The 23064-nt window shown below is 52.9% G+C and overlaps 1 protein-coding gene across 4 annotated transcripts in view; it reads left to right on the top strand.

Annotated features, from left to right (window-relative positions):
• LHX6 (LIM homeobox 6) overlaps positions 1-21170 on the top strand; it is a 23756-nt gene extending 2586 nt beyond the window's left edge. Inside the window, exons 5-10 of one of the 4 annotated variants that reach the window (XM_023531114.1) lie at positions 7852-8072; positions 10578-10765; positions 10980-11075; positions 11281-11455; positions 14488-14591; positions 19047-21170. In XM_023531114.1, the coding sequence (XP_023386882.1) occupies positions 7852-8072; positions 10578-10765; positions 10980-11075; positions 11281-11455; positions 14488-14591; positions 19047-19067 (805 nt within the window). In that variant the 3' untranslated portion in view covers positions 19068-21170. The remainder of the gene's footprint in view (positions 1-7851; positions 8073-10577; positions 10766-10979; positions 11076-11280; positions 11456-14487; positions 14592-19046) is intronic. The other 3 variants (XM_011361006.2, XM_023531116.1, XM_023531115.1) reach the window with 3 other exon arrangements.
• The last annotated feature ends 1894 nt before the right edge of the window (positions 21171-23064 follow it).

Below are 23064 nucleotides of genomic sequence, written 5' to 3'. Positions count from 1 at the left end.
GACCGGGTCATGGGGTCGAGGTCACTGTGAGGTCAGGGGCACAGAGGTCGCCTGCCTGATCACCTCGGGAAGCTTGAACCAAGCCTGACGGGGGGACCGCTGGGCCTACGGAGTTGGAAGAGAGTGGAGTGGAATTGGTTTCTGGGAGGGATGCCTATTCCCAAGGGATTTCTCAGAAGCAGAGCATGCTACTCCCCTATAACCCACTCCCCAACCACAGACATCCTTCCCAACCTTGCCTCTGGAGAGGCCATGGCTTCAGTCTTCTTGGAAAGACCCCACCCCAGAAAGATCCCCTGAGAGTCAAGGAAGGTGGTGGAAGGCAATGCCGCAGCCGCTACCCCTGGCATTGAGTCTTCTGAGACTTGGAAAGAGAGGACCTTGAGTCTGGGGGGAAGTTTTCAGCATTTTGGGCCTGGGTACTGTGGGGAAATCATGGGAAGCATGATTCAAGAAGTGGGCCCTTCTTTTGTGTATGGGTGTGAAAGGGTGAGCATGGAAGGCAGCTATACCAAGTGGCTTAAGACTCAGTGTGCAAGAGTGTGTGTGCACCTGTGTTGTTTAGATCCGTGCAGTGGCACTGAGGGAATGCATCACTGAGCAGGGTCAGGGGTGTGTGGACAGTGCGTGTGTCCCTTTATGACAAGCATTTGTCTTTTAGTTCACGTGTGAGAGTGGAGTGTGTCTGTGTGAATGTCGGGACTGTGCGTGTGTGTGTGTGTGTGTGTAAGGAGGTCAGGACAAGATTACATCTGGACAGGGATCCGGAGGTGAAAGGGTGAGGATTCTGAAATCCTGTCCTTCCTCACCCTACCCCCTGCTCTTCTGAGGGGGGCATTCCTGCTTCAGGCCTTAACTCACACCCTGAGGGCTCAAAAATGTGACGTGAATGTGGATTTGTGGGTGTGGTCTGCTGTGTGTGTGTATGTCAGAGCAGGGTTATCATTGTGTGGTTTGTAACCAGAGTGTGATATCTTCCCCCTCTGTTCCATCTGGCTATTGGCTGGCCAGGACAGGAAATGGAGGTTAGAGTCCCCGTCTAGCCACCTCCTTGCTCTACGCCTGACTCCAGCTGGTAAAAAAGAAGCCAGCTACCTTTTGAGAGCTCCTTGGGCTCATCAGCTAGCCGGGAACAGGACTTCATGTCCTGCCTGGGGAAACCAGCAGGTTGATATCTCAGCCTTTTTCTATAGAGTAAGGCAGAGCTGGACCTCTCTCCTGGCTCTCCTGGTGACTACAGACCTGGCAGCCCTATGAGCCACGTGCCCACATTTCTTTGCTGCTTCTCTAGCCTCAGCTCATGCCCAGGCTGGACTGAGCCTCCTTGGTTGCTGTGCTTACTAGATATACAAGGATCAGTCAGAACTCAGATCCCGACCCCACTGTCCAGTACATTCACTGACTCCGAGTCCCTCTTTCCACCGCAGTGAGGTAGAGGATGGATGTGCAGCTCTGTCAGGCAAACACCAAATCACTGTGTGACTGTGACCTTGGGCAAATCACTTCATCTCTCTGCCCCCAGTGTCCTACTTCCAGGGTTGTCTCTCTGAGCTGCCAAGGAGAGAGTGAAGGGAGGAAGGCTTAGTAGAGGCTCTCCAAATGGCAGATGCTGTGGGTACCTCAATGATCACCTTTGTCACCATGGCAGGGTGGATGCTGGGTACCATCCCCTGGTGGCATTTCCTCAGGCAGTTTGAGGAGCAGGGTCTGCCTGGAGAGATGGGGATGGGCCATTTCTGGGCTTCAGGTTCTGAGCGCTAATCCTTTTCCAGTGACAAGAGCCCCCAAAGCAAAACTAAAACAGATTTTTGGTTAAGAAAATGGAGGGAATAAAAGCTCACATTCCCTTGGAGGAGGGAAGAATTGTGGCTTTTTTGATCATTTCTCCCCCAGCCAGGTCTCCCTGCAGGCATAACCCATCCCTGGCAGCCCCACCTGTAACAAAAATAATAAAACCCACAAAAAGGGAAAGGAAAAGCCGGCAGAGTGCCAGGCAGGGACTATTGTCTGCTCTGAGCAGCAGCCTGAACTCCGGGTGCCTGTTGTAAGGGAGGTCTTCCTGGAGAGAGCATGAATGGTGGCTTGGGAGGTACAGTGCCCATCTTAAGAGCTGGGGCTCAGGGAGGGGCCATACCCTGAGATTCTCTAGCCTTCTGTTTCCTGAAGCCCAAGGTCAAGGGTCTGGTGAGATATGGACTGGAGCTCTCAGCCTAAGAGAAGCCAAGACCTCTCAAAAGGAAGGAGAAAGGGAGGGAGGGAGGGAGGGAGGAAATAGCTAAGACCCTATGGAAGGGACAGTAGGGTCTTATCCCTCAGTGAAGGGTTTCTTCTGGGTTCCATCCCCCATCTTGCTCCTCCTTGACATTATCCTGCAGACCCTCTTTCAGTCACCCGTAGCAGAGCTAGAAGTTATAAGTTAGAAAAGCACTCCAAGTTCACCAGGGAGCCCTGAGGTCCAAATCTGCCTCTGGCTCATTTGCGTTATTGGGAGGAGTTGTTTTTCCACTGGCTGTTTTGCCCTTGGCACACTGGTTGCTGGACCTCTCTGCCTCAGTTTCTCCAACTTTCCTTCCAAACAGGGACCTCACCAGCCTTTGTGGGTTCAACCAGATTCCCACTTCCCCTCATGTCTTGAGTCTTAGCAGAAAAAAATTACCACTGGGGAAAGATGATATCGCTCTTTAATTTCTTTACTTTTTGTTGTTGTTATTGTTGTTAAGACTATCTTTCTTTCCATTTTCTTCCAAGAAATAAAGAAAAGTCCTGGGGAAAAAATCACGTTCCTTTTTAGGGCATTCATATTTCCACTGCCCTCAGCAACCATAAGCCCAGACAGCTTCCTCTCATCCACTGACCTGTAGCTGCTGCTCCCTAAATGGGGTATGGACTGATCTTCAGTGCCCTTCTGGCTCTCTCAGCCTTCTGAAGCATCATGTCCCTTGCATTGTTGGGGAGACTGATGTCCTGGGAGAGTGGCAAGTGAAGAGCCCAGGGTCACACAGGGAGAGTGGAAGAGGTGCTGGGCAGGGGAGAGGACACTGATCATCAGAATGTTTGGAGCTCATTCCTAAGCCAGAAACCGTGTTAACCCTTTACATGCTTCATCCCACTGAATCTTCAGGTACACTCTGTGATTATGATTTTCGCATAATCCCCACATTATAAGAGGGAAAACTGAGGCTCTGAGAGATGAGGTCACATAGTTAATAAGCGGCAGAGCCTAGATAAACCCCATCGTTACCTGACTCCACCATCTTTGACTCTAAACATTCAATAGGCTTCTTCTATAGGTGAGATGTGTCAGCAGCCCCTCTCTACTAGGTGGGGCCTGTGGAATGACAAAGATCTCTCACCTGGCCTTAAGATTCCCTGCCCAGTTTGACTGGCTTCACAGAAGGAGCACCCGCTGTGTGCTCTGATGTGTGACTCTCCCTGGATGGGCTCTGGGAACACTGAGGCAGGAGTGACCTCCTCAGAGGCCCTGACTGTATTACCTTTGCCAGGTTCAAGGTCACTGTGGTTCCTGGCCTTGCATCCTGACCATGGGAGTGGGGAGTAAAGGGTTAAGTACTTCTCCTGGTGTGTATGGGGTGAACTTCAGAGAATGCCTTGGGCTGGGCCAAGGGGCTGCTGCCTCAAGTTCTTGTCCCCGGCTTGGCCCACGTGACTTGGGGCAAGCCCCCAGCCTTCTTGGGTCTTCAGCCTAGAGCCCAAGCTCCGACCCCGGCTCCGGCGGGAGAACTCCACCCCCTCCCCTACAGCTAGGGTCCCCGGGGAGGCTCGGAGCTGGGAAGCGGCCCCCCACCGCGGCAGAGAGCGGCCCAGTGGCCGCCAGCTGTTGGGGGACAGATGTTGGGGGAGCTGAGAGAGGAGTTCGGGGGAGGGGCCTCCGGCCGGGACCTCCGAGGCGCGGGGTGTTTTAACCTCTTAATTGCTGGTTCTGTTTTTTCCGGCTGCTTCTCCTAAGAGTTTGCTTAAAAGAAAAGGAACGGAAAGGATAGGCAGGGCTCCACCTCCAATCCCTCTCGTTTGGCCTCTTAGAATCTAAGGCCATCCGAGGGAGCGTCCTGAAGGTAAAATGAGTGAACTCGGGTTTGACTCTCAGCACCCTGGCTCAGTGGCTTCATATTCCGCGCTTTCTCATTCCGAGCCTTCTCATTCTGAGCTTCGGTTTCCTCATGCAGAAAAAGGGTGGCTTAATAATGGGAACTGGGGTCTTAGTGAAACTCTGATGGGCTCTTTCGTTGAGGCTCATTCTTCCAACAATTAATGACTGAGCGCCTACTCGCTATCCTGAGAAAGTAGGCCGGGAGAGTGAGCCTGACTTTGTCAAGGGCGCACAGCTCCTCCACACAATCACGATTTCTCAGCTATCGGTGCTCCCCGTTCGGAGGAGAGAGAGGGGCAAGGAGGTGCGTGAACCCCACTCTACTCCTTTAGCAGTTGTTAGGATGCGCAGCATCTGTCGGACCTCTCCATCCCCAAAGCGCCTTAGTCCTTTGCGCCTTTACCCCACGGCGCGCGCCCGGACCCTGGGAGGGGAGCGCACAAGGCTGCGGGTGGGGGGAGGGCGGTAGCCGCGCCCCCTAATCCCTTTGGCGCTCCCTTCACAGCTCCCGAACACCCCTTTCTTGAAGTTTCGTTGTCTCCGCCGCCAATTTCGCTGCTTCCGGAATCCGGCGGCTCGGGCCTCGCAGCCCGCCTGGGAAGGAGTCTGTCGGTTTGTCAGAGCCTCGATCCGTAAGCCTCCTCGTGCCCCTTGTTTGTGCCACTGACCTCTGCCCTGGGTGGGGAACACGCTTCAGGAGCGGCCCGCAACGCATCCCAAACTGCGTAATGACCCCGCCACCCCCACCCAAGGATCCAGCGCCAAGAAGATTTCGTTGACTGGGCCGAGCTACAGCGAGCGCGGCGAGATCCTAGGGCTCGGGGACAGCCCCCGGCATTTGGGGTGACACAGGGAGTGTTGTTTGAGAAAGTTACTGAGAGATCATTCGCGGCGCCTGCTTAGGATCAAGAGGATGGGGACACTGTGAGCAGCCGGCGTAGGCGCAGAATGCGCTCGGGCGTCGCAGACTCGTAGAACCGGAAGAGAAGGGGTGCGGGAAGATAAGGGGTGTCTGGGACGCGCGTCTGGAGGAAGACAAGGAATCCGGCACCGCCAAGTGCGAAGAATCCCCGGCGTCGGACTCTCTGACGCGGCGCGGCGGCCGCGGCGCAGAGACTGCAGCGGGGAGACGCAGCCCCTCTAGCCTGGCCTCTGGAGGCCGGGCCCTCCCTGCCGCGGCGCTCCTCGATCCCTGGGCACACACTCTCCAACCCGCTGGGCCCCAGGACGTGCGCGCCAGAGTGTCCAGGACCCGCCGCCGGGAGTGGGCGCGCGACGTGGTCAGACCAGAGCCCTTCCCTGTTCACACGCCCGCGATCCAGTTCTTCTCATCTCCTGTCCGGCTGCTTCTGCAGGTTCGAGGTCCTTCCTGCACCTCCAGGCGGATCTCAACCCTGCCCCTCTCTCTTTGTGGTCTTGGGCAAGTGACTTGCCCGCTCCGAACCTCCGATTCCACGTGTGCAAAGTGGGCGCCAGAGTCCCCACGTCACGTGGTTGCGGCGAAGCAGAGGAGGTGCAATGAAGGCGGTGCTTCCCAGGACCCCGGACCGCAGCAAGGGCTCAGCACTTGGTTGGCTGCTCCCTCTAGGAGGCCAGAAACTGCTCTCAGTCCGGACATTACCAGACCCGCAGCAGAATCTGGGGTCGGGAGGAGAACTGCGGTGGGCAGAGCGGTTTCCCCTCCCCCTTACTGAGAGGGATTGGGAACAGGGCTCACAGGCTGCGCTGGGCTCTCCCCAGGGGAAGCCGAGGTTCCGACGTTGGGAACCGCCTCTGTTTAGGGGTCGTTTGACCTGACAAAGGCACGCAGCGTGGTTTGAGCGAACCGCCCCTGGTCGGAGTCAGTTGCATCGCGGTGACGTAGGGGACCCGGGGTTGGCCGAGGCCTCCGTGCTCCCGCACTCAGTTCAATCCAAGACCGTTTGTTCATTTGACAGTTGCTTGCATTTGCCAAGGCAGGCGAGGCTGTAACCAGTGTGTGCATTTGCCGGACTGGTTACAAACTGGTTACAAACTCACAGGCATTTCCAAATGCTCCTCCTGCTCCTCTGGGTGGAAATGTGCCGGCTCTGTGGTCACAGAGGCAAATCTTCTTGGTCCTCTCCCAGGAATGCCAGGGGTGGAAGGGAGAGCCAAGAAACTACACTTTTGCAAACCGTAGTGATCAGTGCGGAAAGGGTGGTCCCGGGACCTGTGTCACTCTTCCAGGAGGGCGAGGGTGGTGGGAAGAGGCGCCAGCCAGTGCAGAGGTTGGAGGTGGGAAAGTGCTTCAGAGGGGGATCATAAAGACCTGGGACTGACCTTCCAATATGGCTGACTGGGACTCAAGCTTGCATGTGGGGTGGAGGATCTTGAGGAAAGTGAAGGAGGAGGAGATGAGTGAGAGAGGATGTGGTCTGCTGGGGTTTGTGAATTCCAGGATCTTGGACCAGATTTTAAGCAGGGCAGGACAGGATTCTGTGTGTATGCTGGAAACTCCACTGTGGCTGCTCTGTGGAGGATGAGTGGCCAGGAGCGGCCCTGGAAACAGGGAAACCAGGGTTGAGACTGGCAGAGAGGGGTGCATGACAGGAGACTGGCCTAGGAGGAGGGCAGTGGCAGTGAAGAGGCGGAGATGGGTCCCAGAGATACTGAGGAAAGGGACCAACAACACCTTATGATTGGTCAAATGTGGGGTCGAGGAGAGGGAGGAGTGTATGATTTGGGTGTCTAAGCTTGAGAGGCTGGATGACTCTTGGCACCACTCCCTGAAATAGAGCGTGCACAGAGGAAACTGAGGCCCAGAGGGTTGGGACAGGGTCATATCCACTTAAAGAACAAACCCTCCCTGGTGCTCCAGGGGTTAGGCCTTAGGCTGACTTCTGGGACAGGGGAATCAGACTCTGCTGTTTCCTGTAGGGCTCCCAGTCCGGTGGTGGAGGGAGCCATATCCCAATAGCTACATTACAAAGCGGGAAGTTAAAAGAGAAAGAGGCAAAATAAAAGAAGGCTTAAGGGGGAAGAGGGCATTTAATCTGGGCTTTTTTGTCACAGAGCTCCAGAGTCTGGCTGGTTACTTAGTAGACTGCAAAACACTAACAAATAGTAGTAATCATTGCTGTTGTCATCTAGTTCAGCTCAGGGCAAGGAAAATGAGAACTCTGGTGGTTAAACAGTTTGTTCAGGGTCATCAAGCCAGTAAGTGAATATATGTCTATGCTTCCAAGAAATTCTGAGCTTTTCTATTGCTGGGGTACAGTTTATTCATCTCAGGTTCCTATCCATGCAAACTGTGTGACCTTGTGCAAGTTACTTGACTCTCTGGTCCCCATTTTCCTCATCTGCAAAATGAAGATTAATTGGGGTAATCAACATAAAACACTTAGGATCTTCCTGGGCACATGGTAAGTGCTCAAAGATTTGCTTATTATTATTACCATTATTATATATTATCTGATACTTTCGATATATTCGAATGAGCAGATTAATGTTATATACAAATGTAAGTGACCATTGTAGAAAATTTGGGAAACTCAGAGAAGCACCAAGAAGACAATAAAAACTTCCCACCAGCTCACTTTCTAGGTGGGACTTGTCTACAGGGAGGTGGGTGTGGGTGGATCCAGGCAGAGGGAAATTCATGAGCGAGTGAAGACCCTGAGGCCAGGAGCCTGGGTGCCTGCGTGCCACCACGAGGATTTGGAGGGAGGAGGGGTGGCCTCTCTGAGCCTCGCCATCCCCTTCCCCGCCCTGGTGTCCCGCAGCCGATTTGGGACCAAGTGCGCACGGTGTGGCCGACAGATCTACGCCAGCGACTGGGTGCGGCGGGCACGCGGCAACGCCTATCATCTGGCCTGCTTCGCCTGTTTCTCCTGCAAGCGCCAGCTGTCCACAGGCGAGGAGTTTGGCTTGGTCGAGGAGAAGGTGCTGTGTCGCATCCACTACGACACCATGATCGAGAACCTCAAGAGGGCCGCGGAGAACGGTACCCAACTCGCCCGCCCAGCACCCACTGCACCTCTGCCCCCAGCCCTACCCCGCACCAGCTCCCCAGGAACTCCCCTCACTCCTCTAGAGACAGGTGCTGGCTTTATCACCTGGAGGCTGCTCACAGAGCCCAGGCTTCTGGCTCCACTGTTTGCTTGGGAGTTGGAAGTCACTGCCTTTCCCTGCAACTGTATTTTCTTTTCTGTAAAATGGGGCTAATGGTAGGACACTTTCTCAAAGATAGATGAACTGGATGTGTTGTAAAGCCAGGAGAGGAAAAAGTGAACCCGACAGATGATTCTCATAATGGGACAGCCTATTCTACCTTTAGACAGCTCTGGTTGGCCAGAGGGCTCTTCCCCTCCAGTTGTCTGTTCTCCCAACCACCATACTAGCAGCTCCAAGCTAGAAGTTTAGGGACTGTGGTTCATTCTGGAGTGTAAGGAGAAAGGCCTTTGAGTCTGGGAACTGGAGCTCCAGTTTTGCTTCTGGCACGCTGTGCTGACATATAAAGTTTCCTTTCCTCTCCGGGCATCAGTCTCCCCATCTGTGCAAGGTGGATGGTGGACTAGGAAGATCTCTAAATCTCTTTTGGCTCAGATATTGTGATTCCCTAAGACACACAGGTTCAGGGATAGGGTCCAGGTCTTCCAGGGATTGTGGGGGCTGAGTCACAGGTGGATTGGGAGCTGGAAAGAGTGAGCAGAGGCTGGGCTGTGGGCAGAGGCAGAGACCCTTTCCCTATCTGGGTCTGTGAAAGCTGCTCACTTTACTGTAACATGGATTATTTTATGTAATCCTTACATACAACGCCCCTAGGAAGTAGCTGTTAATCCCCATTTTATAGGTGAGGAAACAGTCGCCGAGGTTACCTGCAGTATGTGACTTGCCAAAAGTTACATACTAGTAAGTCTACCTGACTCCAAAGCCCCAGCTCTTAACCACCATCCACCCCATTCCCAAGCTCCAGGGTTCTTGAATCAGATCTCATCAAGCAGGGGAGGCTGCTAGGATATGGCTGCCTCTGTGAGTTTCACTTTCTCATTGAAATAAGGGGCACACCAATCCTTGTCTCGCCTGCTCTCCTAGGAGACATTAATACCACAAAGTGTCTGTCTCATCTCCCTTTCTAGGCTGGAGACTAGTTAGGGATCCTCAGAGTATTCCTGGCCATGACCATACCAGGGCCATCACTTTCTCCTGCCAGGATTAGGCTAAGTGGGCTTAGGTAGGGAGGAAGGGAAGCTGGGGTGCTACGAAGTTACCTGCAGTGGTAGTGGGCAAGTCAGCAGTAGAGCTGGCATGGAATTCCCACACCATGGCCCATCAGTAATCTCAGGCTCCATCTACACCTGGACCAACCGGGATCACCCCTATTCATAGCCTTGCCGATTACACTCTTGCTGTCCCATCTAAGCCCCACCCCAGACTTCTACCATGCAGGGGAGCTTGAAGGCTTAGGGACTTGGAACTCCTTTAATGAGCAGTCCTCAATTTGGGCTACCGTTTTACTTTTTAAACTCATACACACACACACACACACACACACACACACACACACATACACATGCGCGCGCGCGCGCGCGCGCGCGCGCGCGCATCACACAAAATTTAGAAAAGATGGTTCAGCAAAAAGAAGAAAATAAAGATCACTCCGAATGCCACCACCCCTCACATTTTAGTGTATATCTTCCCAGATTTTTTTCTATGTCTGTATGTTTGTTTGTTTGTTTTCCCTTAACATAGTGTTTTTCCTAATTTAAAAAAATACAATAAATTTTGAACAGTGGTGGAATTGCTAGTGATTTTAACTTTTTTCTTTGTGCTTATCTGAACTTTTCGAGTTTTTGATTAAGGAACACGTATTACCTTTGTATTCAGAAAAATGAGGTATTGAAAATAAAACAGGGATATATTTAGTGTGATTGTAAAAGTAATATAAGTGGAAAGAGAATAGCTAACATATATCCCAGTGAACAAAACTGAACCTTAGAAAAGTAAGGCGACATGTATGATTGTTGTAAAAACCTCTGAAGTTATAGAAATATTGAAATTGCAGTCCTCATACTCGCAACACCTTCCAACCTTTTTCTTCCATCCGTTTAAAAAAAAAATGATATCCATCCAACCCTTTGCTTTCATAAGTTATTACAAAATTAGGATCACGGTTCTGTAACCTGCTTACTTCCTATCTCTACGAACCCTTGGTTTCCCCAGATTAGCTAGGAGGGGGCCCAGTTTGGGGTCTCGAGTCAGCCAACTGTCAGAATACTGGTGAAAGATCTGGAGCAGAGGCCTCTCTCTGAGCCTCAGTTTTGCCATTTTAAGGAGAGGATAGTGTCATCCGTCCTCAGGGCTGTGAGACATAAAGGGCACACGGAAAGAGAAGCGTCCGGTACTAAAGGGACGCTTAGAAACGAAAGCCCTTTCTCCAAAGACTGAGCTCAGGAACTAGGACCCTGGGATCCCCACTCCCAGCCAATTCCGCCCCTGACCCTTCCAGGGACCAGCTCCCCCCATCCCCCCGTCCTTTCCAGGCTGCCACTAGAAGAGATGGGGACGCGTGGTCAGCCACTTCTGTCGCCCTCAGGGAACGGCCTCACGCTGGAGGGGGCAGTGCCCTCGGAGCAGGACAGTCAGCCCAAGCCGGCCAAGCGCGCGCGGACATCCTTCACCGCGGAGCAGTTGCAGGTACCCGGGCAGGCCGAGAGTGGCCAAATGTGGGCGGGGCGTCGGTGTGGGCGGGGCTGAGAGGTCCTCCTGGCTCCGCCCCTCCCGGACCCGCGGGTGGCGAGGCGGGGCTGCAGCTATATGGGGCGTGGCCTGCAGGCCAGAGCCTCTGATTGGGCCAGGGCCCTGGAGACCTCTGCGCGCTCGTGCCTCACCGCACCCCCGCGCCCCGCAGGTTATGCAGGCGCAGTTCGCGCAGGACAACAACCCCGACGCGCAGACCCTCCAGAAGCTTGCGGACATGACGGGCCTCAGCCGGAGGGTCATCCAGGTGGGGCCGGAGGAGGGTGGGCCTTCGGGTCTGGGGCGGGGCCTGGGGGCGTTCCCTCGAGCGCAGAGCGGTGCGGCGGAGCCACTGTCCCGGCCGCACGTGGCCGCTTTACTCTGGAGGCGACGAGGCAGACCCGCTTGGTATCTCCTGGCGGCGCGTCCGACTCTTTTCCGCGAGGCTGAGACTGCCGAGACTGTCGTTCCAGGTGTGGTTTCAAAACTGCCGGGCGCGTCATAAAAAGCACACACCGCAGCATCCTGTGCCGCCCTCCGGGGCGCCTCCGTCCCGCCTCCCTTCCGCCCTAACCGACGACATCCACTACTCCCCCTTCAGCAGCCCTGAGCGCGCACGCATGGTCACCCTGCACGGCTACATTGAGAGTAAGTGACCGTGACCCCAGGCCGAGTGGGGCACGGAGGAGAGCGCGTGGGCGGCAGAGGCGTGGGAGGCCTTACTGAGCCTCCACTCGTGTGGACTCCACAGTCACTCGGGCCTAGGGGTTGGGATGAGGCGTTAAATTACCTGATTCTGCCTTAGTAGGAGTAAGCCTTCCACTCATTCAAAAAGTGTTTTCCAAGCACCCATTGCGTACCAGGGCCCGGACTAGGGAGAGAGCAAGATGAGTTAAGTCCCCGCTCTGGTGGAGCCTGCTTTCTGGTGGGAGAGGAAACACCAAGCAATAACCAGATAGACGAACGTGTGGTTTTACTTGCGATGATTTGTGTAGGAAAGATGCTTAATGGGAGTGTCGAGATGCTGACTCTCAGCAAGCTGAGACCGGAAGCATGGGTAGGATTAATGAGACACAAGGAATGGAGAAACAGGTGTGCAGGATGGCAGAGGAACCTTCGGCCCGTCACTGGGAGCATGGTGGCACTGGGTGTATTTGGGGTCTCAGAAGAAGGTCGGTGTGGTGGGAATACCCAGGGCTGTGGGGCCATGGGCAAATCACCTAACCTTGAACTTCAGTTTCCTTCTCTGTACACTAGGACATTAATGATGCCTACCTCACAGGGTTGTGAGAACCCACTCACTTATTCAGTAAATATTTTTTGAGTGGTTTCTGTGTCCTAAGCACTGGGATACAACTTAGAACACAATGGACCAAACCCTTTTTGCCCCTGGGGCTCACAATCCAGAGAGGGAGGTAGGTGGAGAGATAATAAACTAATGCCGAGTTGGAGTGAGGGGGGCAGGCATGTCAATGGAGAATGAGCTCTGTGAAGGGAGATGGGGGTTGGTCATGGTGGAGTGACCTTTGAGCAGGAGCCTGGAGGAGAGAGGGAGCAGCCTTGTGCATTTCGGGGGATGCACATCCAGTGAATCTGCTGTTGATCAGGTGCTTATTACAAATTTTCTTTCCCTTGGATTGATTTTCCATAGATTGTTTCCTCAAAGCTGAGCATGACCAGAAACCTTCTCTGGTTCCAAGTAAAAGTAAGAGAGAAGGAAGGTCAGAGAGACACTGCTATTTATTTAGCCCGTGCCATGTGCCAGACCCTAACCTTGTTTCTAAACATCAGAGATCACTATCCCATTATACTGATGACAAAACCAAGGGTCCCAGTAAGTTAGTTGGAGCCAGTGTTCCTTAACGATTGACTGTGGGCTTTGATGTGAAACTGTCAGACTCAAAATCCCATCCCTGCGACTTCTAGCTATGTGACATTGAGCAAGCTTTTCAGTTTCCCTGAATTCTAGTTTCCTTATCTGTAAAAACAAGGATAATAAGGATACTTAATCTCAAAGCAGTGTTGTGAGCATACATTGAGATCATTGACAAAGTTTTCAGCATTCGGTAAGTGCTGGATAAGTATTAGCTGCTATTGTGGTGATGGTTCTGGTTGGCAGAGCCGAGAGCGCAGAGTTTTGCCTACCCCACCAGGCTGCCAGTTGGAAACTGCGTCCCTTTGTCCTGTTCCATTTCTGAACCATCTGTTCAGTAGGAGGGACTTTTTCTTCCTTTCTTTTCTAAGCAATGTCTTATGTTCAGGCTGCACAGATCCCGTCGAAGATCTGGTTCATCTGTGAAGGTGCAAAGTCCTCTAGGGCCTCTGTAGGTACCAAGAGTCTGGGCTACCAGCTAGTACTTGCTGTGACATTGGGAATGAATTTAAGTGATCCTCTTGGGAGGAGGGCCATGGCTTTCAGAGTCGTGCTAGGACTCTGCCTGCATACTTTGTTGACCAAGGCTAGATCTGTCTTTGACTTCTGGAAAAGGGGCTGAAGTGCCCTTTCCTCTTCACTTTGAGGTAGAACCCAGCTTGGGAAAGGAGGTGTCAAGGATATTTGGACCTGCTGCCTCTTGCTGCATGACTGAAGGTCCCCTCAGCAGTTTGCTTGTCAGTTAACTAAATCCACAGGATCCTGAGTTTCCTAAAGCCTTGGAGCTTAGAATATGATTAAAAGCTTTGGAACTGGACCCTAGAAAAATACACAGACACATATAGTTTTCCATGTTGTATCAAGCTGTTCATAGATTCCTAGAACACCCCAGGTTAAGAATCGTCAATCATACACAACTGCTTTATTCTATAGAGAGGGAATTGTGGCTCAGAAAGGCACAGTGATTACTCCCAAGTTACATATCAATTATTAGTCTCTGCGGAGGGCTTTTTCCTTTTACCAAAGCTGTTGAAGAGAGAGGCCGTGGACTTCTTCCCTACTGTAGGGGTAAAGAGGCCGAAACATGAAAGATTTGGGTCCGACATAAGGATGGACTTCCCCCGTAGTTGTAGATGTCAGATTAGGGCACGGATATTTATTCAACAAACATTTAAAGAGTACCTACTAGATTCCAGGCTTATTTTAGGTACTGGAAATCCACAAAGACTTAAGAGTCTAGAAAACAGACAAAAATTCCTGCCCTCATTGGAGATTGCATTCTAGGTGGCAAAGATCAATAATATCAAATAAACAAGGAAAATGTACAGTAAGTCAGGTGATGGTAAGTGCCGAGGAGGTAAAATAATGCTGGGAAGGAAGACAGGGAAGGGTGGAGGCGAGTGTTGGTATGGGGTTGTAATTGTGAATAGGGTGGTCAGGGAGAGCATCATGAAAAAGGTGATATCTGAGTGCAAAGTCCTCTAGGAAGTATGAAGGTAAAGCCTTGGCGAAGGTACAAGGCATGGAGGGAGGATCCTAACAGATGCAGTACAGTCTTGCATGTAGAAGGTGTTCAATATATATTCATTTATGAGTGTTTGTTTATCAGTGAGCCGGACAGTTAACATATAGCACTTTATAGATTATATAGACTTTCACCAACCCTACTGAGATTTTGGCCAGGGCCAACCAACTGGTAAGTAGCAGAGGTGAAACTGATCCCAGGGCTCCAGCCTGCCGAGCACAGGGCAGTTGGGATCCTGCATGGAGGCTGGCTTTGGGCTCCAAGGCATCCTCTCGTCCACAGGTCAGGTACAGTGCGGGCAGGTGCACTGCCGGCTGCCTTACACCGCGCCCCCCGTCCACCTCAAAGCCGATATGGATGGGCCGCTCTCCAACCGGGGTGAGAAGGTAAATGGAGCCAGGTTGGGTCTGGCAGGTCAGAGCCATCCTGCCGGGGATGGGTTTCCGGCAGCATTCCTCGTTGCTGACCAGGCACCATGCTTCTTTGTGGCAGACCCTCTCTGCCAAGTGTACTCAGGCCCCCGCTGTGCCCCTGAGGCAGTTATACTAGCAGGTGCCAGTGTGCTCTATGTGCACGGGCACGCCAAAGGCCTTGAAGCCTCTGCACCAACGGCCGGCCTTCTCGTTTTCAGATTTGTGAATTTAGTTACTTTGCTCAAACTTGCGGTTCCAGAGAGGGCTCATCTCACACACTGCTGTGCTTCCCACCATCCCACTGGGCCCTCCTACTTCCTCCTTTTTATTCCTGTCTGTCTGGAGTGAATGGCCCAGGCTGATGGGGCCCAGGGATAGCAGGTCAGCAAGTGACCATGGTCAACTGGCAAGGCCCCTTTCATGGAATCCAGGTCTTTGGTTGTTTGCAGCATTAGGACTGAACATCCAGAAGGGTATTTAGACATCACTCCGTCCAGTGGCTTGAAAGCTTGTTTTTAAGCACTGAGATCCTTTCTTGATTCTTCCATAACTCATAATACAGGTGAAAGCAGATGGAGCTTCTCTGCATGAAACCACAGAAGGAGTCAGCCCCCCACCTCCCTCTCAGCTCCAAGATACCTCCCAGTTAGCCTGAAAGCCCCTGCTCTGAGACCCCCTCCCCCATTTTAGAAAGGGAGAAATTGAGGCCTAGGTAGCTCAAGGTCACAGAGATTAAATGAGAACCCATGCATTTGTTCATTCACTTATTCATTCATTCAACTGACATTTGCTATGTACTGACTGTGCCCAGGATCCCCAAGTCAGTTGCCAGGAGCACTGAGATGGTCCCTGCCCTTGAGGAAGCCACAGTCTGGAGGGGGAGGCACACCCTAATAGTTACAACACGGTGTGATCAAACTGTGGTGGGGGAGCCAAGGGAGCTGGGGAGTAGAGGCTGGGGGTGCAGATCAGGAGACACACAAGGAAGGCTTCCTGGAGAAAGGCGACGTCTGAGCCCAGGCCTGAAGGCTGAATACGTGTGTGAGGAAAGGCATGAGCCACCACGGTTGTTGGGGACACTGAGCAATTAATTCCCGGGCTTGGGAGAAGAACAGTGAGGGGTGGGAGGCCTTGGGCTGTCAGGCGGAGGAGTATGGACTCTGTCCCTTGGCAGTGGGGAGCCCTGGAGGCCTCTTTCAGAAAAGTCACTACAGTGGTCCTTGGAGAGGCAGGGAGCCCCGGAAGTCAGCAGAGGTGGTGGGCCAGGGAGAGGGTGTCCCCCTCCCCAAGGACCCTTGAGTCCAGCAGAGCATGATGTTGGTGTGATTCTCAGAATCACCTTGGCGGTTTGTAAAGATGCAGATTCCCCAGCCTCACCCCTAGAGAGCTGATGGGGAGGTCTGAGGCCAGGCCTGGGGACCTGCGAGTGTAATACCCAGCCCACGTGATTCTGGCAGGCAGCCAGGGGTGGGGACCCCTTCTCCAGGACAGCCTCTTACTGTGCCTCCTGACTGAGCACCTACTGTGTGCCGGGCTCTGTGCTGGGCACGCAAAGGAAGGTTGAGCCGATAGGTTTCTAAGTAACCAGTAGTGCTCAAGGCAAAATCCTGCAGCACCTGGGGTGGCTGAGCACGCCCCAGGAGCTTCCCCTTTGGACTGTGATACTCACTGTAAGAGCTACTGTTTGTTGAACGAGTCCTCTGTTCATGGCAGATACTTTATCCACGTCTGAGTGACACTTCTCAACCACTCTGTGGGGGTGAGCATGGCGTCCTCATGGTAAAGATAAGGGAACAGAGGTACAGAGAGGCTCAGAGAGGTGACACAACTTGCCTAGGGATGCAGCGAGTCTGCAAGACTCTGAGGTCTGCCTAGTTCAGTCACCACTTCCTTTCGTGCAGCACTTTACAGTTTGCACAGTGCTCTCCCTGACCTCACCCTCCACAGCCTCTGTGGGAGGATGATTACGGTTGACTCCGTTTCACATCTGCAGACACCTGCAGACGCGGGCTCAGAGGAGTAGCTCACCCAGGGCCACACGGAAAGCATGGCAGCGCTGGCCTCGGTCCTAGGACTGCCTGCCTCGGAGATGCCCCCCTCTGCGGGACAGCTTTCATCCCGTCACACCTGGCACAGGGACTGCAGAAGCCAGCTGGCACGGTCTCTGTCCTCAGGGAATGTGTGCCTTAGAGCAGGAGATGGAGCTACACCCCAGGGTGACAGGGCAGTTGAGGTGAGGGATGAACATGGCCTTCCAGGACCCAGAAAAGGGAGTGAGATGCAGGGATTGAGAAGCAGGGTGCTCCACGTCGGGAGAAGCGGACATGCTAGGCACAGAGACGTGGGGGACCTGGGTTTGAGGGACCGAGGGGTGTTTGGTGTGGCCGAGGCCCAGGGAAGCGAGGGGAGCTCACAGGGGTCACGTAGTGAAGGGTCTGGACCGCTGGGTGAGGGGCTTGGGTGATATCCGGAGGGCCGGGAGGGCCCCAGTAGTGTTTAGGGCTGGGCTCAGAGCTTGGAGATGAGCCCTTACCTTCTGGTTGCTCAGCTAAGCTTGTGGTTATGTCTAGTTCAGCCTGAAGGATGAGACAGGCTGGGATCTGGCAGCTTTGGCTGTAGGAGGTTTCTGGGTTTGGCTGCTGAGCCAGAGCTCTCTCTCACTGGACTGCAGCCCCAGCTTCACATCTAGCAGCTCTGCAGAAAACTGTCTCCCCCTCCTTCATGGCCTGCCCTCTCACTGTCAGGCCTTCCTGCCAGCCCACGGGGACATTTTCTGTCTACATCTTGCCAAACCCATGAGGCATGGTGGGCTGTGTGTGGTCAGTTGGCTCAGGGCTTTCTCCCAGGTCCCTCCAGGCCTGAGCCAGCTAGCTGTGAGGAGACTCGGTGTCCGCTGGTGCAGACCCATGAACCCACTCGTCAAGACCGGCGCTGGCCTGGTCACGAAAGTAGGCTCTGAGCATCCGGGGGTAGCACCCCCTGCTCCCACCACATCATCATTTGGCCATACACACCTGTGAGTTTCCAGAAACACATTTCTTCCTGGTCATGGCCTCTGATACCACAATTTCAGAGCTTGGAAGGCTTTTAGAGATCAAGGCCAAGCTGTCTTTGATCAGATAGAGAGACCGAGGTCCACGGAGGGGACGGTCTTACCAGAGCCATCTCTCCCAAGAGAGAGCTTCTTTTAATAAGAGCGCAAAGCCAGGCATCTCAGAGGCCAGAGGAGCGCACTGCCCGAGGGTGAGTGAGAGGGTCAGGCAATGCAGCGTGAGCTCCGAGTCAGGCAGACTCAGGGTCCCAGCTCTGCCACCGTCTCGCTCTGAGACCTGGGAACACAATTAGTTCCTGCATCTGCAAGATGGAGATAATAGGTCAGATCCCACCACCCAAGCTTGTTGCTGAGAGCAGATGCAGTGACATATGTAAAGAGGCCAGCAGAGTGCCCGCTATGTAGAAAGTGCCCCCTAGGTGGTGGTTATTGGTACGATTGCTCTTATGGAGACCATCACCATTGCTTTCCTCCATCTCTTCCTCATGGTAACCAGTCTGGGCATGTAACATTCAGGATCAAAAAAGTGGGACAGGCCTTTGGCCATACCCACTTGTTCCTGGACCACTTGAAACTTCCTCCTGAAACTTTACTGTGAAAAGGCACAACTCATTGACCAGGAAGCCAGGAATCCTTGACTTGAACTTCAGGAACTGGCTGTGTCTATGGCAAAAGAGGTTAGCCACATGCTTTAGGTGGAAGAGAGAGGACAAGGGCAGATATTTCCTGATCACCCACTGTGTGCCAGGCACCTAGCATGTCTGAGCCATCTGCTTGCCTCTTGGCTTTGCGAAGACTGAGTGCACATGACGTGCTTGGCCCATCTCCTGGTGCATAGTAAGCGTCGATGACTGTTGTCATAGTGGCCTTGGAGAGGTAGAGGCTGTGTGATATAATGAAGAAAGCTTGCTCTGGACCCAAGCCTGGGCTACAGTGCTAGGTCCACCTCTTTCTAGCTGTGCAATTGTGGGCTCACTGATTTTCACCTCTCTGAGGCTCAGTGCCCTCCCCTGTAAAATGGAGATGATGGTAGGATGCCCTTGGGTTGAAGCGAAGTTTCCGTGTTGGGTAATTTATGCAGTGCCAGGCGCAGGGTGCGTGCTCAGCAGATGTTTGCCGCTGCTCTTGTATCTCACTGGATGCTCCCCATTCTGAGAGAGAGGTTTTGTTACCCTCATTTTACAGATGAGGAAACAAGCTCAGAGAAGTGAAGTGAGTTGCCCAAGGTCCCACAGCAAGTAAGTGACAGAGCGAGGGTTTGAACCCAGATCTGGGCCCTGAGCCACCCACATTCTCTGTGCCTTCGAGGACATCTGGGGGGCCACTGAGCGGGTCAGGCCCGAAGCTCAGCCACCTTCCATGCCCTCCTTCTGCAGGTCATCCTTTTTCAGTACTGACGCTGCCGGCACTTCCGCATCTGTCCATGGGCACCCCACAGCTGCCCCTCAGCCGCTGAGATCCAGCGTCCAAGCCACTGCCAGGGATCCACCCACCTCTGCATCCACCCCTTATCTGCCATCCTGCCCGCCACCAGCTGGGCCCCCGGGCCTAGCCACGCCCTCTCCTGCTGAGAACCAGAACCGGCCAGGAGCGCCATGGAGTCCTCCTCTTGGAAGACAGTGCTCCCTAAAATTTGGAAACAGGGTGAACGCGACAGCTAGTTTTTCCCACTTAGACAGGACTCATCTTCAACTTAGGCTGATTACAATAGCAAAAGGCCGAACTGAATTGTGCAACGCCAACAGCCTTCTCATTTACAGGTTTTCTTCCCCTCCCGCCCCACGTTGGAACCATCTCTGAATTCCAAGTAGCCGGCAACCCCCAATGTTATCCACTCTCTTGCTTTTGTCTGGAAAACTGCAGTGTCTGTGGGATGTCCCCAAAGGAAAGCTATGTTCTTATTTTATCATTTCCATCTGTCTGGTTATGTCAAATTAATTCAGAGAGAGAAGAGACACTGACCAACCCTGAGAGGCATAGCAGGGCAGAGATCGAAGCCTGCCCAGACCAGGAGGCAGGGGGCTGAGGGTGGGGTGGGGAGGACAAAGACCCCCATTGGTTTGGAGCTCAAGGAGAAGGATAAGGCACATTGGGCTGGGAGAGGAAAGAGAAAACTCGAGGTGTGTGTGGGAGACCCTCCTCCCCGCTAGTTATCCAGCACATATACAAGCAACATAGCAGAGATGGGGTTTGATCTGTGTGATGACATTTCCCAATGTTTGGGCAGGTTACAGTGGGGGCCCTTGTTGGCTGCTCGTCGACTCCTGGTGGGGGTGCTTGGGCCATGTCTTCCTTGGGGGGACCACTCATGGGGACTGGGAACAGAGCCTAGGGAAATGCATCGGGACACCAGAATGTTAGTTTCGATTCATCTCTGAGCAGAGAGAGGGTGCTCGCTGCCTAGGTGAGCATGCCAAGCCCAGGATTCCAGCTGGCACCGCTGGGCTCCCCCACCCGCTCCTGAGAACGGACACAGCTGCGCTCACATCCACCCTGTCCTGCTGCAGCTCTTCCACCCCAAACAAAAGGGCTTGGGCTACGCAAGACCATGATTTATGTATTCAAGGGGGCGCCCATTCGTCCCAAGTTTATCCAGTAATTTTTTAAGTACTTAGTGTCCCGATGCATTTCCCACTAGAGGCTGCTAGTAAGCATGTTTTAGCCCAAGTCCTCTTTCCTGATCTGGTTAACCCGATATGTTGGCTTTGGAAGGAGACTCTAAGACAGGGAAAGCAAGTCCACGGCACATATGTATTGGCTGTCTCTATTTTCACCCATGGCAGACATTGCTAATCAATTACAGCACACTCTATCTCAAGAGTCTGCATAAGTTTGCAGAATCCACATGCTTGAAAAGTTGGCACTTAAAGTGAAAGTCTCTATGTCATTCTTGCTTTGGGACCGGGAAAAAGGCTAGGCAGCCCAAGAAGAGAACTCCTTCCTTTCCCTTCTGAAGACAGTTCCAGCTGACTCAGGGCAGAGAGAAGTCACCACTGAGAATGTGGTCAGTACAGCTCATCCGGTGAATAACGTGTACCCGGCCCTGTGCTGGGGGTGACGTTAACAGGAGCCGCTTGGGCCTGATCCTTGGCCTTGGGCAACTCTGACCTGTCCTTTGATTTTTGCTCCCGAGGTCCCAAGTGCAACCATGTAATCAGCGGCCAGTTGAGCCCTGCCCAGGATCACCCAGAACCCACTCTGCCTTGAGCCTCCTGCCAGGGTCTGTTCCTCGCGTGGATCACGTGGTCATAGCATGTTGCAGTTCAGACATGTCTCCACTAGCCTGTTAGAGCAGCCTGGGAACGTACAGGCCATCAAGACTATTTATTTAAACACAAAACAAAAGGGGAAAACACACACATGGAAAAAAATTGTAAGCACTTTTTTGTAAAACCAATGTCTGTTTTGTTACATACCTTTCATGTTGTGCTTTGTAAATGTCTTATTTGTGTAATAAATAAAGTTAATGCAAGTGGAAGTGCTGGCACTTACATCCAGAACGCGATGGGATTCCATTTCTTTCCCGCTCTCTGGTTAAGGGGGCTCAGGCCCCTGGCGCCCAGTGCAGTCCCCTTCCTGGAAAATTGGTACCGTTTCCCAGTGGGTAAACCGAGCGTCGTGAAGGCACAATGTGGGGTTTCTTCTTGAATCTCAGCTCTGTAGGGAATCAGGCTGCTGTGCTCCCTCCCACTCTGGAACACGTGAGACCCGTGGGGGCCCAGCTGACTCCCCGCTAGAGGAATTCTCCGTCTGGCAAATGCTGTGCAAACAGACGGTTCCCTCCAAAATGCTGTGGGGGCGATGGGGGATCATTTGAGCTGCATCTTATCAGATTATGAGTTCACAGAATAGATGCAAAAGAGGAGGTGTTGGGGGACCAGGCCAGGGAGGGAGGGAGGCACAGAGGAGCCTGCTTGGAAGACGGGGAAAATTTGATACAATGATGTGTGTCAGGGCCTGAGCTTTGGTACAAGTCTGGGTTTCATGCTGGCCTCTTTGGGTTCCAGAGCCACCATGTCATCTGGGGAGTGAGAGAGAGCACCTTTTTGCTGGTGCCAATTTTCTTTTTAGCAGCAGAACAGTTTGTTCAAGCCAGAGCTTTCGAGAAGGGCAGTGGAGTGGCCCTGCCTGGGGCAGAGGTGGCCCCACACCCTCCCACCTGCCTCACGCATGGCCCTGCACAGAGTTACTTGTCAACCTCAGCTCAGGGTAGACATGGCCATCGCCCCTTTGTGGCCCCTCTCTTTATTTTATTAGCTGTTGTACCGCCCCCATCTCTAACCCCATCTCTGCCCCTCGCCCTTCTACTCTTCCAATCCATTTATCAAATGTTGATTTAGACATATGTGTATCTTTGAAAGTAGTTTAGCTTTGGTTGTGTGCGTGTGTGCGTGTGTGCGTGTTTCTTTATATGAATGTACCTTCTATTTTCAAAACCCAGTTTGGAATCCCTTAGTGGAGCTCAACCCTATCATTCTGCTGAGGTGACTGTTGTCTCAGAGGAGAGAGGTGACCCCCAGGACCCCTCCATGGCACAGCTGAGTGGGCCCAATCCTCCGTCTGACTCCTGGCTCTGCTTCAGCATGCCACCTCCGGCTCCCTAGTTTGAGGGCCAGTTTCCTGGCTCTGTAGACCTTGGCAGAGCCCTCTTAGGTCTGACTCCCTCTCCTGGGCAGTTCTTGGGGAGCCAGGGGACAAGGCACAGGGGAGGGGGTACTGCAGAATCCCGTAGCTTCTGAGGAGGAACAGTTATGTAAAGATCCAGGATGATTCTGGCCCAAGTATGGCCCTAGCACATGTCACCGCTTCCTCTTCTGGCTTTTAGCTGACACATGTGCTCTCTGGGGCGTGATTTTGAGGAATAATTACTCTGTATGCACAGCTAACAAATTATTCTTTAAAACTGAGGAGGTACATTGGATACCTGCTAAGTGCCAGCTCCTTGTGTTAGCTCGTTCAGTCCACACAGCTACTCTGTTGTTTTCAGCATCATTTTACCCGTTTTATAGATGAAGAAACAGGCTCAGGGAAGTGAAGTGATTTTTGCAGAAGACGACATGATATCTGTGGTTGAGCTGGGATTTGAATCCAGGTTTGTATGATGCCAGAGCCATGTTTGTTCAATGTACCATGCTGATTCTGTGCTTAGGGTATGAGGCTCAATGTGGGAGCTGGCAAGGAGGAGAGGTAGTTTGGGTAATCATTCCTGGGCCTACCAGAATGTACCAGCTGTGAGTCTGGGCAGGCATCCCATCCTACTGCCCTGTGAGACCAAGGCCGGTAAGGTAGGCAATTCAGTAAAAATAAAAAGTCCGGGCTTTGTTCTCAGGAGGACTTGGATTCAAATGCTGTGTGTCCTAGGGTAAGTTGCTCAATCTCTCTGAACCTCTGTAA

Source organism: Pteropus vampyrus, unplaced genomic scaffold (genome assembly GCF_000151845.1).
Source record: "Pteropus vampyrus isolate Shadow unplaced genomic scaffold, Pvam_2.0 Scaffold61, whole genome shotgun sequence".
Classification (NCBI taxonomy): Eukaryota; Metazoa; Chordata; class Mammalia; order Chiroptera; family Pteropodidae; genus Pteropus; species Pteropus vampyrus.
The sequence above is the reverse complement of the archived record's forward strand: the minus strand, read 5'-3'. Positions and strand labels throughout refer to the sequence as shown.